This window comes from Geotrypetes seraphini, chromosome 17 (genome assembly GCF_902459505.1).
Source record: "Geotrypetes seraphini chromosome 17, aGeoSer1.1, whole genome shotgun sequence".
NCBI classification, from domain to species: domain Eukaryota; kingdom Metazoa; phylum Chordata; class Amphibia; order Gymnophiona; family Dermophiidae; genus Geotrypetes; species Geotrypetes seraphini.
The window spans coordinates 39,946,595-39,963,334 of record NC_047100.1 but is presented as its reverse complement, the minus strand read 5'-3'; the positions used below and the strand labels follow the sequence as shown (position 1 = coordinate 39,963,334).

Below are 16,740 nucleotides of genomic sequence, written 5' to 3'. Positions count from 1 at the left end.
AGTTTATATATTGCAGGACCGTGAAGTTCCATGCGGTTTACAATGAATTAGAAAAATTCCATAAATTGTGAGGAACATTCATAGTTAGAGGTTAACAGTTTACAAGATCTAAATTGGGGAGGGATTGCGATGGGGGCTATTGTCCTGATTCGTTACCTAGGTATTTCGAGAACAGGTATGTTTTTAGGTGTTTCCTAAATTCACCATAATTGTTTGAGTGTGTAATTAGTTTTTCCAAGTCTTTGCTCCATAAGGCTGCTTGGTATGATCAGACTGGCATCTCCCCTAATGTGAGTCCTAGATGAAATTCAGTTGGGACCCACGTTTAGGAAGAGCAGCACACCCATGGCTGGTCATAGCCAGATATTCAGTGCCGATTCCTGGACATGGCCCAACACCAGTGGCTTACCTGGCAGTGGGAACCTGAGGCAGAGCACCTCCTCCTCTGGCCAGAGCACGCCCCTCCTCCAGGCAGTGGAAGGTGTGTGAATCAGTTGCGGGATTGCAGGCTGCCTGCACGTGGCAGTCGGGTTTGCTGAATCCCCACCCCAGATCAGGAAGTTGACATCACAGGGGGTGGGGGTAAGCCACTGGTGCTGGGCCATGTCCAGGCATCAGCACTGAATATCTGGCTATGACCAGCCAAGGGTGTGCTGCTCTTCCTAATGTGGGTACCAACTGAATTTCGTCCAGGACCCACATTAGGGGAGGTGCCAGTCTGATCCCTCTCCATAGTTGAACCCCATTTACAAACCAACCTCCTCCCCCACCCCATAACCCCTCTTTATCCTAGCCACATGCAGGCAAACTATAGACCCATGACCACTCCTACACCCATGAGCTCCCTGTATCTGGGGCAGACTGTCTCCCCCCTCCCCACCACTGTTGATACACCACTGCCTAGCACTTGGTACACCACTGCTTAGCACTGAATATTGAGGCCTTATTCCACCCACATATATCAGCATTTAGAAACATTTCTGACTGCTTCTGGCTGAATATTGACCTATTTGTGTTTTTCTGCCATTGTTTACTGAAAATATTAACTTCAGGGCCTATAGCTGCTGTAGACTTTTATAACTGATAGGAGTACATCACAGAAGAAATCTATAAATACATGGAATACAAACATAGGAGAAGCCTGTGCCAAAATATTCTCTTTCTGCAAGTGGGTAAGCACTTGTGGCTAAGGTTCTTACCTGCAGACTATCCAACCGCTCCATGAAGTTGTTCTGATCCATGATTTGGATTTTGTGGAAGCGCTCCTCATCCTCTAAGTGCTGCTCCTGAATCATCTCCATTTGTGTCAAGATTTTGTGAGGCCAGCCAATTGCATACCACCTGGATCAAGAATAATGGATATTCAGATTGGTTCAACTGAATGGAATAGATACGGTAATTATAATCAGCTGAATTCTACACTCTAGTTACTTCCATTGAATCACACTGCTCCTCTTTAGTTTTTTCTAGTTGGTTTGAGACTAAATTCTAACAGTTAAGAATACAGCCAAAATAAATATTTTTAATTGTACAATAGAGCTATGAAGTATCCTACAAAAAGTAAAGGAAACTTACAGTACATTAGAAGTTTTGTAAATTACTTGCAACTGAACATTTTTTAATCACATTTTTTAAAATTTAAGTTTTACTCGTTCTTTTTCCTTCTTTTAGTTTGAGAAGCGACTACATTTTAGATGTTTTATAACCTATTATTTAATATATTGATTTTACTGTCAGATAAGGTGAAATTAATTGGGAATGCTTTTGGGGTTGTAAGGAAATAAGGAAGAAAGTTAAATTTAACATTAAAGAAAACGCTGAGTGCAGAAATCGTCAGGTGGTAAGTTACAAAAAAACTAAAAAGGAAGGAGTGGCCTAGTGGTCAGAGCTACAGCCTCAGCACCCTGAGGTTGTGGGTTCAAACCTAGGGTTACCAGATGGACAGATTTTCCCAGACATGTCCTCTGTTGGACATCTGGACGGATTTTTCAATTTAAATGATTAAACGATTAAAATGATGATATTGCCTGTGGTTTGTTATCAAATGAGTATGATACCAATTTTTTTTCAGGGTTCATTTTACAAGAAGTTAAATGGTATTCTTACTAAATTTGTTTGGTTGGGTATAAGACCCAGAATTGCTTTAGAATTTTTACAAAGGACAATTGTGGAGGGAGGGGTAAATTTTCCAAATTTTTATAGGTATCATCAAGCCTATATTTTAAGACAAGGTATGTACTGGATCCTCCCAGAGCTCATGGAGAATGTACCAGATTGGTTATATTTAGAATGGCGACTCCTGTTTCCTTTGCATTTGTCTCATCTTGTAAGTATAAAATTGCCTAGGAAATATAAAGACAATAGAATATTGCTCGATACGTGGAAAACTTTAAAATATGTTAGTAATCTATCACCAAATCCAATTTCAAAATCATTAAATCAATCCATTTGGCTTAACTCCAAGATTAAAATTGGCGGTTTTCAAATCGTCTGGAAGCATTGGATCATTGCAGGTATACGGACATTAAATGATGTTATTTCTAATAGTTCTCTGCTTAGTTTTTCACAGCTGCAACATAAATTTGGATTAAATAAATCACAAAGTTTTAAATAGTTGCAGCTGAAGCAAGCTATTCAGGAGGGGTTCCCTGAATAGAAAGATCTTAATACTCAGTATAGTTTGGAATTCCTTGCTTTCAGGTGGATTTTTTGGGTCATCAAGCCGCGCAGTGGTATAAATTATTATATGGATATTTGAACAAAAAACTGGACTTAGGGATATTTGGAGCATTGAGATCAAGCACCAAATTTCTGCTTCTCAATGGCCACGACTTTGGTCTTGAAGATTAAAAATTACAAGGTCAGCATCTATGATACAAACTTGGTTCTTTTTGTTGCATAGAGCTTTTTAGACCCCAGTTCGTTTACAAAAGTTGGATAGCTCTAGGTCTAATAGATGCTGGCATTATAATTTAGATGTTGGGACTCTTGATCATTTACTTTTTTTTGTCCCTTTGTCAATGCCTTTTGGAAGGTAATTTGGTCCCAAATTAATTCATTGTTGGAAAATCATGTTGCCTTATCCTATGATACTATTTTATTTGGAACATCTATGAGATTCAAGAGTCAAATTTCGGCAAATAACAATAAATTTTTATTAATACTGATGGGGGTTGCTATTCAACATATTACTGGAAATTGGAAGGATTATACTAAACTTAATTATACCTTTTGGTGGAATTCTGTTTGTCATATTTATAAAATGGAGAGAATGCTTGCTCTTCAGTAAGGAAGTTATAATAGATTCAAAAAGATTTAGGGGCCATTGATTGCATATTCTAATGATTAGACACTTTTGACACCTTGTTATTACATAGGAATATAATTAGTGTGGGGATGGGAAGGTATGTTATGTGATTTAATGAATTTATTATTGATGATTGGGTTGGGTGGGGGGAGGAGAGTCTTTTTTATATGCAATGGATAATAATTGTTAAGAATGTCAAGCGTTTTGTACAAATTATATGATTTAATATTGTACACTTGTTGTAAGAGTCAAAAATGAATAAAGAATTATAAAAAAAAAACCACACACCTATTTGCCACTTTAATCCAGCTTTCGCCATTTTAGGGGGCAGCAGTGGTGGCGGCGGCGGCGGCAGCAGCCTGAAAAAGAAATCATCCCGGCCAGGGTTGGCACCATGCTCCTATCTCTTCCAGCTGCCTTACCATCTAACCCTCTCCCTTCCACCTGCACCCAGCCACACCTACTTCCCTGCGGCCCTCTTTGATAACTTGTCAGCTGCAGCGATCAAGACAGGCTGCTGATGTCGGGGCATTCACTCTGCGAATCCTGCCTATTTTGTTTCAACTTCCTGTTTCCGCAAAGGCGGATAAGGATAGTTACTTATTCTATGCTGGGTGAAATTATCTGTATTCTGTGCGTGTGAAAAAAAAAAAAAAAGATATGCTTTTCTGTTGGCATTGACTGTGCAGAATTGATCTGTACTAATCTGGCTTTGTTAGTTTTACAATGGGTGTATTAATGTTCTAATGCTCACTGCATAGGTTAAAATGCTGTCATTTCCTAGATGTGACTCGTGGATTATTACTAAAAATATTTTTTTCATATAGAGGAAAGCGTGTTTAGAAATGATTGACCCTGGGTGTCAAATATGCTAGGTATGCCACTGATGGCTGAATAAAAGAACATAAGAATTGTCATTGCTGGGTCAAACCAGTGGTACATCCTGCCCAGCAGTTCGCTCACGCGGCGGCCCCCAGGTCAAAGACCAGTGCTCTAAATGAATCCAGCCTCACCTGCCTACGTTTCAGTTTAGCAGGAACTTGTCCAATTTTGTCTTGAATCCCTGGAAGGTGTTTTCCCCTATAACAGACTCCGGAAAAGCGTTCCAGTTTTCTACCACTCTTTGGGTGACGAAGAACTTCCTTATGTTTGTATGGAATCTATCCCCTTTCAACTTTAGAGAGTGTCCTCTCGTTCTCCCTACCTTGGAGAGGGTGAATCATCTGTCTTTATCTGCTAAGTCTATTCCCTTCAGTATTTTGAATGTTTCGATCAGGTCCCTTCTCAGGAGAAGAGGCCCAGTTTCTCCAATCTCTCACTGTACGGCAACTCCTCTAGCCCCTTAACCATTTTAGTTACTCTTCTCTGGACCCTTTTGAGTAGTACCGTGTCCTTCTTCATGTATGGCAACCAGTGCTGGACACAGTACTCCAGGTGAGGGTGCACCATGGCCCGGTACAGCGGCATGATAACCTTCTTCAATCTGTTCATGATCCCCTTCTTAATCATTCCTAGCATTTTGTTTGCCCTTTCGCTGCTGCCGCCGTGCATTGTGCAAACGGCATCATCGACTTGTCAATCAGAACTCCCAAGCCCCTTTCCAGGGAGGTCTCTCCAAGTACTGCACCGGACATCCTGTATTCATGCATGAGATTTTTGTTACCGACATGCATTGCTTTACACTTATCGACGTTGAATCTCATTTGCTATGTCGATACCCATTTCTCGAGCTTGATTATGTCACGTTTCAGATCTTCGCAATTGTAACTTCGTATCGTCTGAAAATTTAATCACCTCACTCATTATACCAATGTCCAGATCATTTATAAAGATGTTGAAAAGCACAGGTCCAAGCACCGAGCCCTGCGGCACCCCACTGGTGACGCTCTTCCAGTCCAAGTATTGTCCATTTCTCCCACTCTCTGTTTCCTATGCTCCAGCCAGTTTTTAATCCATGTGAGAATTTCACCCATGATTCCATGGCTCGCAATTTTCCAAAATAGTCGTTCATGTGGAACCTTGTCAAACGCCTTCTGAAAATCCAGATATACAATGTTGACCGGGTCACCCTTGTTTATCTGCCTGTTTACTCCCTCGAAGAAGTGCAGTAAGTTCATCAAACAAGATCTGCCTTTGCTGAAACCGTGCTGGCTTCTCCTCATCAGATTGTGTCCGTGAAGGTGATCAATGATGTGGTCCTTTATCAACGTTTCTACCATCTTTCCCAGTACTGAGGTCAGACTCACCGGGCTGTAGCTTCCTGGATCTCCCCTCGAATCTTTCTTAAAGATCAGTGTAACATTCGCCACCTTCCAGTCTTCCAGAATCTTTCCCGATTCGATCGACAGATTGGCTATTAGTTGAAGCAGTTCAGCTATAGTCCCTTTCAGTTCCTTGATGACCCTCGGATGGATGCCATCCGGTCCCGGGGATTTTTCGCTCTTAAGCCTATCAATCTACCTACACACCTCCTCTAGACTGACCGTCAATCCTGTCAGCTTTTCGTCTTTGTTTCCAGCACATAGCCTGATGGGTTCGGGTATGCTGTGTAAATCTTCTTCGATGAATATAGACGCAAAAAAATGTGTTCAGTTTGTTGGCGATTGCTTTGTCCTCCTTTAGCGCTCCCTTTATTCCATGGTCATCCAATGGTCCCACCACTTCCTTTGCAAGTCGTTTCCCATTAATATATCGACAGAATGGCTTGAAGTTCTTCGCCTCCTTGGCTATTTTTTCCTCGTAGTCACTATTGGCCCCTTTTACCGCCTTATGGCACCTGCGTTGTTTGTGCTTGTTTCGGTTTACCGCCTTATGGCACAGGTGTTGTTTGTGCTTGTTCCAGTTTTCGTCCATTTTTGACCTTTTCCATTCCTTGAACAAAGTTTTCTCGTCTCTGATCGCTTCCTTCACCTTTAAAACTGCTGACAATCTACAAGCAAGATTAGGATGGAGGATGGCACCAAGCTTCATTAACTGCAATTATGTATACCATCCAATCAGTAAAAAATGACAAGTGTGAAAATCCAATAGAAACTAAGTATGTAATTAGTTACCAGTTAGCACTCAACCCCAGGCAACTAAGTTTGGTTATAAAAGGTCCAGTTAAGTTCCTTAAAAGGTAGGACGGACTGCTATCAACAGACTGCCGGCACTCTGTGTTATTCTTCCATTGGCCTAACTGTTCTTACTATATCCTACTTGGATACAATTTATTTCATGTAAGCTGACCTTTATTACTAATAAGCATATATTATTATTATTATTATGTTCTTGTATACCGCCATACCCAAAGAGTTCTAGGCGGTTCACATCAATTAAATTAGGATCCGGTCTAACACGGATTTACAACATTCTATCGGAATTACAAGCAACATTCTATCGGAACACGGATTTACAACATTTTATCGGAATTACAAGCAACATTCTATCGGAATTACAAGCCACGAGGAAGGAAATGTTTGAGTTATAGCAGGAATTTATCAAAGTTGGATTGGAAGGAAAAGGGGGAGGGAGAAGAGAACCAAAGGCGGGGAGGGGGGAGAGAAAGGGGGCTGGGGAGGGTGTTGGTATATTGCGGGGGTGTTGGTTTATTGCGGGGGAAGGAGGGTCAAGGGTCCTGTTCGCGGAATAGGTATGTTTTGAGAAGTTTTCTGAAGTCGAGGTAGGTCGGGGCCTCGAGCATCATTTGGGCTAGCCAAGGGTTCAACTTGGCCGCCTGGAAGGCAAAGGTTTTGTCGAGGAATCTTTTGAGCTGGCATAGTTTTATGGAGGGGAAGGCGAATAGCTGAATTCTGCAGGATTTCTTATATACAGCAGCGGTCTCAAACACGCGGCCCACGGGCCGCATGTGGCTCTCCAGGTTTTATTTGCAGCCCGCAGTTTGGACGCGATCAACAGCATTTCTCTTCCCCTTCCTTTGCAACAGCAGCGTGTCTGGCCGGCTCGTTCCGTTCAAAGCTGCGGGTTGGCGGCTCCTCGCGCTATCCACTCCTGCATCGGAAGCCTCTCTGACGTCACAACATCAGAGAGGCTTCAGACGCAGGCACGGAAGGGGAGGGGAAAGATAAATGTTTCTGCTACATAGGAAAGGGGGACCCTAGGGAAATGCTGCTGCTGTACAGGGAAAGGGAGAAGGAGGGAAAGGGGAAGAGAAATGCCTCTCCTGCACAGAAAAGGGGGAAGGGAAATGCTGCTTCTGTTGCTGATGCACCCAATTGGGGAAAGAGAAGGAGAATGGAGAGGAGAGGAACAAGAGAAGAAGCCAAGTTAATGGGAGGGAGGGAAGGAAAGGAGATATCAGAAAATGGAGGGGGAGGGAGAGATGCCCGGGCATGGGGGAAGGGAAGGAGACAAATGCCAGCACAGGGGAAAGGAAGGAAGGAGGGAGGGAGAGAAAGGAAGGAAAGAGATGCCAGACCATGGAAATAGGACGGAAGAAGAAAGAGAGAGATAGGAAGGGAAGGTAAGACATGGAAACGTAGATTTTGAAAAGAAAGCAGAAAAATTGAACATTAAGTTAATGCCAAAGATGGATGCAAGGCAGAAAGTGAAGACGGAGAGAAAAACAGTCAAAGGACAAGAAGGCCCTGGAAACATAGTTGAAAGCACAGAAAAATAAAGTCACCAGACAACAAAGGTAGGGAAAATGATTTCATTTTCAATATAGTGATTGAAATGTGCCAGTTTTGAGAAAGGAAAGATATTAAACTTTAAATGTGAGTGCTGCAGAAAAAGCACAGTTACTTACCGTAACAGGTGTTATCCAGGGACAGCAGGCAGATATTCTTAACGCATGGGTGACGTCACCGACGGAGCCCCGGTACGGACCTTTTTAACTAGAAAGTTCTAGTTGGCCGCACCGCACATGCGCGAGTGCCTTCCCGCCCGACGGAGAGCGTGGTCCCCAATTAAGATAAGCCAGCTAAGAAGCCAACCCGGGGAGGAGGGTGGGACGTAAGAATATCTGCCTGCTGTCCCTGGATAACACCTGTTACGGTAAGTAACTGTGCTTTATCCCAGGACAAGCAGGCAGCATATTCTTAACGCATGGGTGACCTCCAAGCTAACAGAGAGGGAGGAGGGATGGTTGGCCATTAGGAAAATAAATTTTGTAACACAGATTGGCCGAAGTGTCCATCCCGTCTGGAGAAGGCATCCAGACAGTAGTGAGTAGTGAACGTGTGAACTGAGGACCAAGTAGCAGCCTTGCAGATTTCCTCGATGGGCGTGGAATGGAGGAAAGCCACAGAAGCAGCCATAGCTCTGACCCTGTGGGCCGTGACAGCACCTTCCAGTGAGAGACCGGCACGAGCATAACAGAACGCGATACAGGCAGCAAGCCAGTTGGAAAGCGTCCGTTTAGAGACAGGACGACCTAGACGGTTAAGATCGAAGGTCAGAAAGAGCTGAGGGGACGAGCGGTGAGCCCTGGTATGGTCAAGGTAGTATGCAAGGGCACGCTTACAATCCAGCGTGTGCAACGCCTGTTCCTCAGGATGAGAATGGGGTTTAGGGAAAAAGACAGGCAACACAATGGACTGGTTGAGGTGAAAAGCCGAGACCACCTTGGGAAGGAATTTAGGATGGGTACACAGAACCACCTTGTCATGGTGAAAAACAGTGAACGGTGGATCGGCGACCAGTGCATGCATCTCACTAACCCTCCTGGCAGAGGTGATGGCAATGAGGAAAAGCACCTTCCAGGTTAGAAGTTTGAGCGAAGTTGTGGCAAGAGGCTCAAAAGAGGGTTTCATGAGGGCTGATAAAACCACATTCAGGTCCCAGACGACAGGAGGAGACTTCAGAGGCGGTTTGACATTGAAGAGGCCTCTCATGAACCGGGAAACCAGTGGATGAGCCGTGAGAGGTTTTCCGAGGATAGGCTCATGAAACGCAGTGATGGCACTGAGGTGGACTCAGATTGAGGTAGACTTGAGGCCAGCATCGGACAGAGAGAGCAAATAGTCCAGTACAGTTTTCACCGCTAATGAGGTGGGATCGTGATGATGCAGTAGACACCAAGAGGAGAACCTGGTCCACTTCTGATGGTAAAATTGGAGGGTGGCCGGTTTCCTGGAGGCATCCAAAATGCGACGGACAGGCTGAGACAGATTCTCTGGAGAGGTCAGCCCGAGAGAAACCAAGCGAAGACAGATTGGGATGCAGTAGAGACTGACGTTGCTGCGTAAGTAGAGTAGGAAACACAGTAAGAGGAATGGGCTCCCTGGAGCTGAGCTGAAGCAGGAGGGAGAACCAGTGTTGGCGAGGCCACCGAGGAGCGATGAGAATCATGGTGGCCCTGTCCCTGCGGAGTTTGAATAAAGTCCGCAACATCAGAGGTAGTGGAGGAAAGGCATAGAGGAACCGATCCGTCCAATCGAGCAGGAATGCATCTGGGGTCAGACGATGAGGAGAGAAGAGTCTGGAACAGAACTGGGGCAGCTGATGGTTGTGAGGTGCTACAAAGAGGTCCACCTGCGGAGTGCCCCAGCGAGCAAAGATGGAGTGGAGTGTTGAAGGGTCCAGAGTCCACTTGTGAGGTTGAAGGATGCGGCTGAGATTGTCGGCCAGGGAGTTCTGTTCGCCCTGGGTATAGACAGCCTTGAGGAAGAGATTGCGGGCCTTGGCCCAGGTCCTGATGTGGAGAGCCTCCTGACAAAGGAGGCGAGATCCGGTGCCGCCTTGCTTGTTTATGTAGTACATGGCGACTTGATTGTCTGTGCACAGGAGAAAAACCTGAGGGCAGAGAAGGTGCTGGAAGGCCTTGAGAGCATAGAACATGGCTCTGAGTTCCAGGAAATTGATGTGATGTTGACGCTCCTGAGGGGTCCAGAGTCCCTGGGTGCGTAGATCTCCCAGGTGAGCTCCCCGCCCATAGGGGGAGGCATCCGTGGTTACGATCATGGAGTGAGGGGGTAGATGAAAGAGTAGACCCCTGGAAAGATTTGAGGAGTTCAACCGCCATTGAAGAGATTGCTGAAGAGACGATGTCACAGAGATGGGATGAGAAAGAAGATCCGTGGTCTGTGACCATTGGTTGGCAAGAGTCCATTGAGATGTCCTGAGGTGGAGTCGCGCCAGAGGAAGCACATGGACCGTCGAGGCCATGTGGCCCAGGAGGACCATCATCTGTCGGGCAGGAATGGAGTGATGAAGGAGCACCTGATGACAGAGGTGGAGCAGGGTCCGTTGACGGTCGGAGGGGAGAAACGCCCTCATTAGTGTGGTGTCGAGAACTGCTCCAATGAACTGAAGTCGCTGTGTGGGAAGCAGATGCGACTTGGGGTAGTTGATCTCGAACCCCAGGAGATGGAGGAGAGAGATGGTGTGATGAGTGGCTTGTAGCACAAGTGGAGACGTAGGTGCTTTCACCAACCAATTGTCCAAGTAGGGGAACACCTGGAGGTTGTGAGACCTGAGGAAGGCCGCCACCACAATAAGGCACTTGGTGAACACCCTGGGCCACAGGTGTCAAAGTCGGTCCTCGAGGGCCGCAATCCAGTCGGGTTTTCAGGATTTCCCCAATGAATATGCATGAGATCTATTAGCATACAATGAAAGCAGTGCTTGCAAATAGATCTCATGCATATTCATTGGGGAAATCCTGAAAACCCGACTGGATTGCAGCCCTCGAGGAGGGACTTTGACATCCCTGCCCTGGGCGATGAAGCGAGGCCAAAAGGTAGCACTTTGTACTGATAGTGACGGTGCTGTATCTGAAACCGTCAGTAGCGACGTGAAGTCGGATTGATTGGGATGTGAGTGTAGGCCTCTTTGAGGTCCAGGGAACATAGCCAGTCGTGTTGAGAGAAAAGAGGGTTAAGCGTGGCATGGGAGAGCATTCTGAACTTCTCCTTGACCAGACACTTGTTGAGGTCCCTGAGATCGAGGATGGGACAAAGGTCTCCTGTCTTCTTGGGAACCAGGAAATAGCGGGAATAGAATCCCTGACCCCTTTGAGCCGGAGGCACCTCTTCGATGGCATTGAGAAAAAGGAGGGATTGGACCTCCCTCTGGAGGAGGGGGGTTTGGGAGGAGTGAGAAGCAGACTCTACGGGAGGATTGTCTGGTGGAAGAGTCTGGAAGTTGAGAGAGTAGCCGTGGCGAATGATGTTGAGGACCCATTGGTCTGATGTGATGACCTCCCAACGGCTGAGGAAGATTTGGAGGCGACCTCCGATAGGCTGAGGAAGAGGCAATGATGATGGGAGACTGGCTATGCCCTGGAGGAAAAAGTCAAAAGGGCTGAGATGGTTTTGATGGAGGGAGAGGCTTGGCAGGTTGGTGAGACTGTGAGCGAGCCTGAGATTGATGCTGTTGACGAGGTCGGCGAGGCTGCTGTTGAGGCGGGTTGAGAGGTCTGGCCGAGAACCTGCGCTGGTAGGAAGACTGCTGTCTGTAGGTGCGAGCAGCTGGAGTCTTCTTTTTAGGTTTAATCAGAGTGTCCCACCTGGTCTCATGTGCTGAGAGTTTCTGGGTTGTTGAGTCCACGGACTCGCCGAAGAGTTCATCACCCAGACAAGCTGCATTAGCCAGGCGGTCCTGGTGGTTAATGTCCAGGTCAGAGACTCTCAGTCATGCCAAACGTCGCATGGCCACCGCCATGGCAGATGCACGAGAGGTCAGCTCAAATGTGGAAAAGAGGGACCTGACGTTCAGGAAAGTATTTCTGTAAGGAGGAGAGCTGTTGCACCAGATGCTTCATGTAGAAGGAGAAGTGGAAGGTGTAGTTGTTGGCTCTATTGGCTAACATGGCATTTTGGAAAAGGCGCTTACCAAATTTATCCATGGTTTTTCCCTCTCTGCCAGGAGGGGTGGAGGCATATACACTGGAACCCTGAGATTTTTTCAAAGTAGATTCCACCAGGAGGGACTCGTGGGGCAATTGAGGCTTATCAAATCCTGGGATTGGAATAACCCGGTACAAGCTATCCAATTTACGAGGGGCTCCAGGAACCATAAGGGGAGCTTCCCAGTTTTTATAGAAAGTTTCCCATAAGATATCGTGGACGGGCAACTTCAGAAATTCTTTGGGAGGTTGCTCAAAGTCTAGGGCATCGAGGAAAGCCTGAGACTTTTTAGAGTCGGACTCTAAGGGAATGGAAAGAGCTGCTGACATCTCCCTAAGGAATTTGGAGAAAGAGGATTGCTCTGGTTTGGAGACGGTGTCGGTCATGGAGGGTTCTTCGTCGGTTGACGAAGCGTCCTCCTCGGTACCGTGAGGGGAGTCTTCCCACAAATCTGGGTCCCTAACGTCGGGGTGCGTACGTTTGGACATCGGTGTGGAGGGCTTGGCATGGCGGGTCTTTGAAAGAGATTTGCCTGAGCGCACCGAGGCTGTACCGGGTGAGGAAGACCGATGTCGTTCCTGGGACAGGACAGGGTCGGCAGCATCACGGGTATGTACTGCAGGTGTTTCTGCCAAGAGCACTGGCATGGAAGTATTAATCGGTACCGAGGGGGTCGACACTGATGGGACAGTGTGAGGCTCGGACCGGTCCCGTACCGGAAGGTGCAGTGCCAGCAACACCGGCAACAGTTGTTGGAGCTGTTGTTGCAGCTGCTCCTGTAACTGTGTTTGGAGTATGGCCGCGATGCGGTCTTCCAGGGGAGGCACCGGTACCGCTTTTTTCTTCTTCGGTACCATAGGTGCCGCTCTACGCTCCGGCGATGAGGAGGCCGATGATGAGGCACTCACCGAGATCGGAGCGGAGCGTTTGCGGGGACGGTGCGGTGCCGGGAGGGTCGGTGTTGCAACCGTGGCAGGAGGGCGCTCAAGGGAAGTGGGAGGCTTCTTAGCTGGCTTACCTGGGCCCAACGACCCCGAGGAAGGGTCCGGTGGTGTCGATGTCGTCAGTGCCGACTTTTGTGGTGCGGTCGACGTCGCAGCCGGTTCCATGGCAGATCCGGTACCAAACAAAATATTTTGTTGGATCTGCCGATTTTTCAAAGTACGCTTTTTAAGCGTAGCACAGCGGGTGCAGGTGTCAGCCCGATGCTCTGGACCCAAGCACTGGAGGCATCAATTGTGTGGGTCGATGAGGGAGATCGGGCGTGCACACCACTGGCACTTCTTAAAACCCGGTTGAGGGGGCATGAATGGAAACACGGCCTCCGCAAAATCGAACCCGGAGGCCTGTATGGTGGCAACAGGCCCCGCTGGGGCCAGCCTGAAAAAATAAAGAAAACTCGATGAGTTTTTTTTTTTTTTTTTAAACAAAAATAAAGGGAATCCAATAAGAAAAAAGGAAAAAAAGTGAAGGAATACACGAGCGGGAAGGCAAAAATTCGTTTTTCAACGGCCGTTGAAAACACATGCGTCTTCTTCGCTCCGCGGAAACGAAGAAACTGGGGACCACGCTCTCCTCCGTCGGGCGGGAAGGCACTCGCGCATGCGCGGTGCGGCCAACTAGAACTTTCTAGTTAAAAAGGTCCGTACCGGGGCTCCGTCGGTGACGTCACCCATGCGTTAAGAATATGCTGCCTGCTTGTCCTGGGATAAAATAGAGTACTTGGAGGGCTGCAGAAAAAACAGTTAATGTCTTATTAAAGAAATGACAATTTTGCATGAGGTAAAACTCTTTATAGTTTATATATCTTTCTTTTTAACTGTTAAAGGAGAGTTTTATAAACTATAAAGTGTTTTACCTCATGCAAAATTGTCATTTCTTTAATAAGACATTAACTATTTTTTCTGCGGCCCTCCAAGTACCTACAAATCCAAAATGTGGCCCCGCAAAGGGTTTGAGTTTGAGACCACTGATATACAGCAATTGGGTTGTTGGTATGAGGTAATTTAAATACAATGATGATATTGCGTCTTCAGTGATGACCACCGGCCGTGCTTAAGGGGGCTTGGGACCCTTTTTGGGTCCTTGCCCTCCCTTACTACGACTAATACCCATTCTTTTTACAGATATTTGTTCGGCCTGGTGAATGTAGCCAGCGACCGATTCTTTTTACAGATATTTGTTTGGACTGGTGAATGTAGTCAGCGACCGAATTGACGTAATTAGCTAGTTATTTAGGAAATCAAGGATAGGAAGGATGTGATTTTTTATGTTCAGTTGAAGGAAATTTGTCAGTCATAGAGGTGAGTTGCAGGAGCGTAGTCCTATAGTGTGCATTTTATAATGTTTCTTTATTTTTTTATTTATCAGATTTTCATATAAATATTATCAAGCATCCACTTGTACAGAAAAGTTGAGTTAAGTATATAAGCAAATGTGCATTATAACAACAAGCAAGCATAATCATAATAACAAATTTAAATTAAAACTTAACTTCAACTCAAGTCCTCAATAATAATGAGATCTAATATTTAGATTCAACGAGTTATTGAAAAGACATAAATGATAAAGGAAAACGTGGAACATGATCAACTGAAGGAAATGTCCAAATTTAAACAATGAGCAATTATACTTTCTCTGCTTTCAGGTGAGTGGCCGCCAAAGTAGGATCATAGAAAAAATATTTTTGTATTTGATATTGTATCACACATTTACATGGGTGACAAAGAAAAACGGTTGCCCCTACAGAAGTAACACCAAGTTTTAAAGTCAAAAATTCACGTCGACATTTTTGTGTGTCTCATGCCAGATCTGGAAACATTTGTATCTTATACCAAGAAATTCTTTTAATTTATTTTTAAAGGAAAGTCTAAGCAACCAGTTTTTATCTGGTGCTAGTGCTACTGTAAGGAGAAGTGTTGCCGGTTCTGCCATTTCCCATTTCCAGTAACATTGTAATATTAGTTGGCTGTTGCTCATCTTGTAATTTTTCCGCTTGCTGTTTTTTTTCTCTCCATATAGGTAAAGGTAAATAATAAACCTGGGTAAATGGTGGCAACAATTCTTCTGAAATCTCTAAGACCTCTGTCAAATAGCGTTTTAACATGACTCTAGGAGTTGTTGTTGCTACTCTGGGAAAGTTAATCAATCTGAGGTTATTATTATGAGATAAATTTTCTAAAGTCTCTACTTTCCTTCTCAGATTTGTATTATCTCTCACCAATGTTTCTGTAATCTATTTAGAGGTAATACTAGACTTTTTAAGTTCTTGTAATTCAGTTTTAAGATTTTTAATATCAACTTCTTGAATCTTTACTTTTTGTTCCAATTGTACCAATTGTGGCTTAATTGACTTGGCCAGGTAAGCCATGAGATCCCAAATGGCGTCCAGAGTTACTTCTTGAGGTTTCTTTAATGTTAGAAAAGATTTTTCAAGTTGAAATTTAACATCCTCACCAGTCGGCTTCTTCTCTTGTTGGCGACTCTCCCATTTACAGATCCCCCTCTGAACAAACCCCTCAGGCTCCAAAGGACTCTACTGCAACTGTAGAGAATCCAAATCCAAACTCCTTGGTTCGATGTCCAAGGGAGAGACCACACAGCCTTCCGATAGGTCCTCCTCCCACGGAGAGCTGGCGGTCTGAGGGAGAGGGGGAGGACATTCTTACGTCGGGGTTCAGTGAGATCTTAAGTCCCGGGGAGATTGCCACTGCCTCGCTACAGGGCATCTCCAATGGGGTTGCCGACGCCGCTGACATTCCCTGCATTCGGCGCAGGAGCTTGATGTTGCCGATTTGGGCCGGGCCAGGTTGCCGCGAGACTCCAGCGGAACTACAGCCCCTCCTCTTCGGCATTCTAGCAGGTAATTTTCCTCTTTCGGACAAAGGGAAATCTAAGAAAATCGCACGAACAGCGGCACCAAAGCGCTCAGCTGACCTATCCAACTGCCATCTTGGACTAGGTCCACCGCATTTTATGTTACCTTTAGACATCAAAAAACTTGCTAATCATTTGTCCCTCTTTTACTAGAGCCATATGTTAACCCTATTCTTGCCCCCCACTCCCCCCAAAATTTGGAGGGGCTGCCTTTGCCCCTGTTGTGAAGGAGTGTCATTAAGGAGAAGTGGCAGTGTCCTTTAGACTCACTCACATCCTGCTATCTTCCAAAAGTTTATTAAAAATGTTTTCATGGTGTTCCTATGCCCAGCCTATCTCCTGTCTCCTTTCATATGGTAATCATGATCTCCTCTGCAGGGAACACCTTGGGCTTAGATCTCAAGTCCTAGCAGGGTTTGAGTACTAGAGAGTTCAATCCAAAGGAAAAAAGGGGGTATTATAGGTGAAAATGCACAATCTAGGCTCAGGGTCCCTGGACTTCCTATGGTGGTTAACACAGCCATGACAAATAGGAAAATAAAAAAAGCATGTGAATGGTGACGATGCTGAATACTCACTTTGTATCAAAATCATCATTGGTCAGGTTGTAGAAGAACTCATCAATGACATCATAGTCTACAATAATCTTTGATATTTGGTCCTGTAGAGAAAAAGCAAAGAAGAAAGGATAAAAAATTTGCATTAGTGCACAAAAGAATTAATATTTTGCCATTTAGGAATACAGGACATATTGTGTCTGGTCTAAAG

General features: G+C 45.5%; 1 protein-coding gene across 6 annotated transcripts in view; it reads right to left on the bottom strand.

Moving 5' to 3' along the window:
* The window catches only part of DNAH1 (dynein axonemal heavy chain 1), an 813,109-nt gene that overhangs the window by 482,122 nt on the left and 314,247 nt on the right, over positions 1–16,740 (bottom strand). For all 6 annotated transcript variants that reach the window (XM_033926650.1, XM_033926656.1, XM_033926654.1 and 3 more), the window contains 2 exons: positions 16,551–16,633; positions 1,200–1,341 (listed from right to left, as the gene is read on the bottom strand). In XM_033926650.1, the coding sequence (XP_033782541.1) occupies positions 1,200–1,341; positions 16,551–16,633 (225 nt within the window). The remainder of the gene's footprint in view (positions 1–1,199; positions 1,342–16,550; positions 16,634–16,740) is intronic.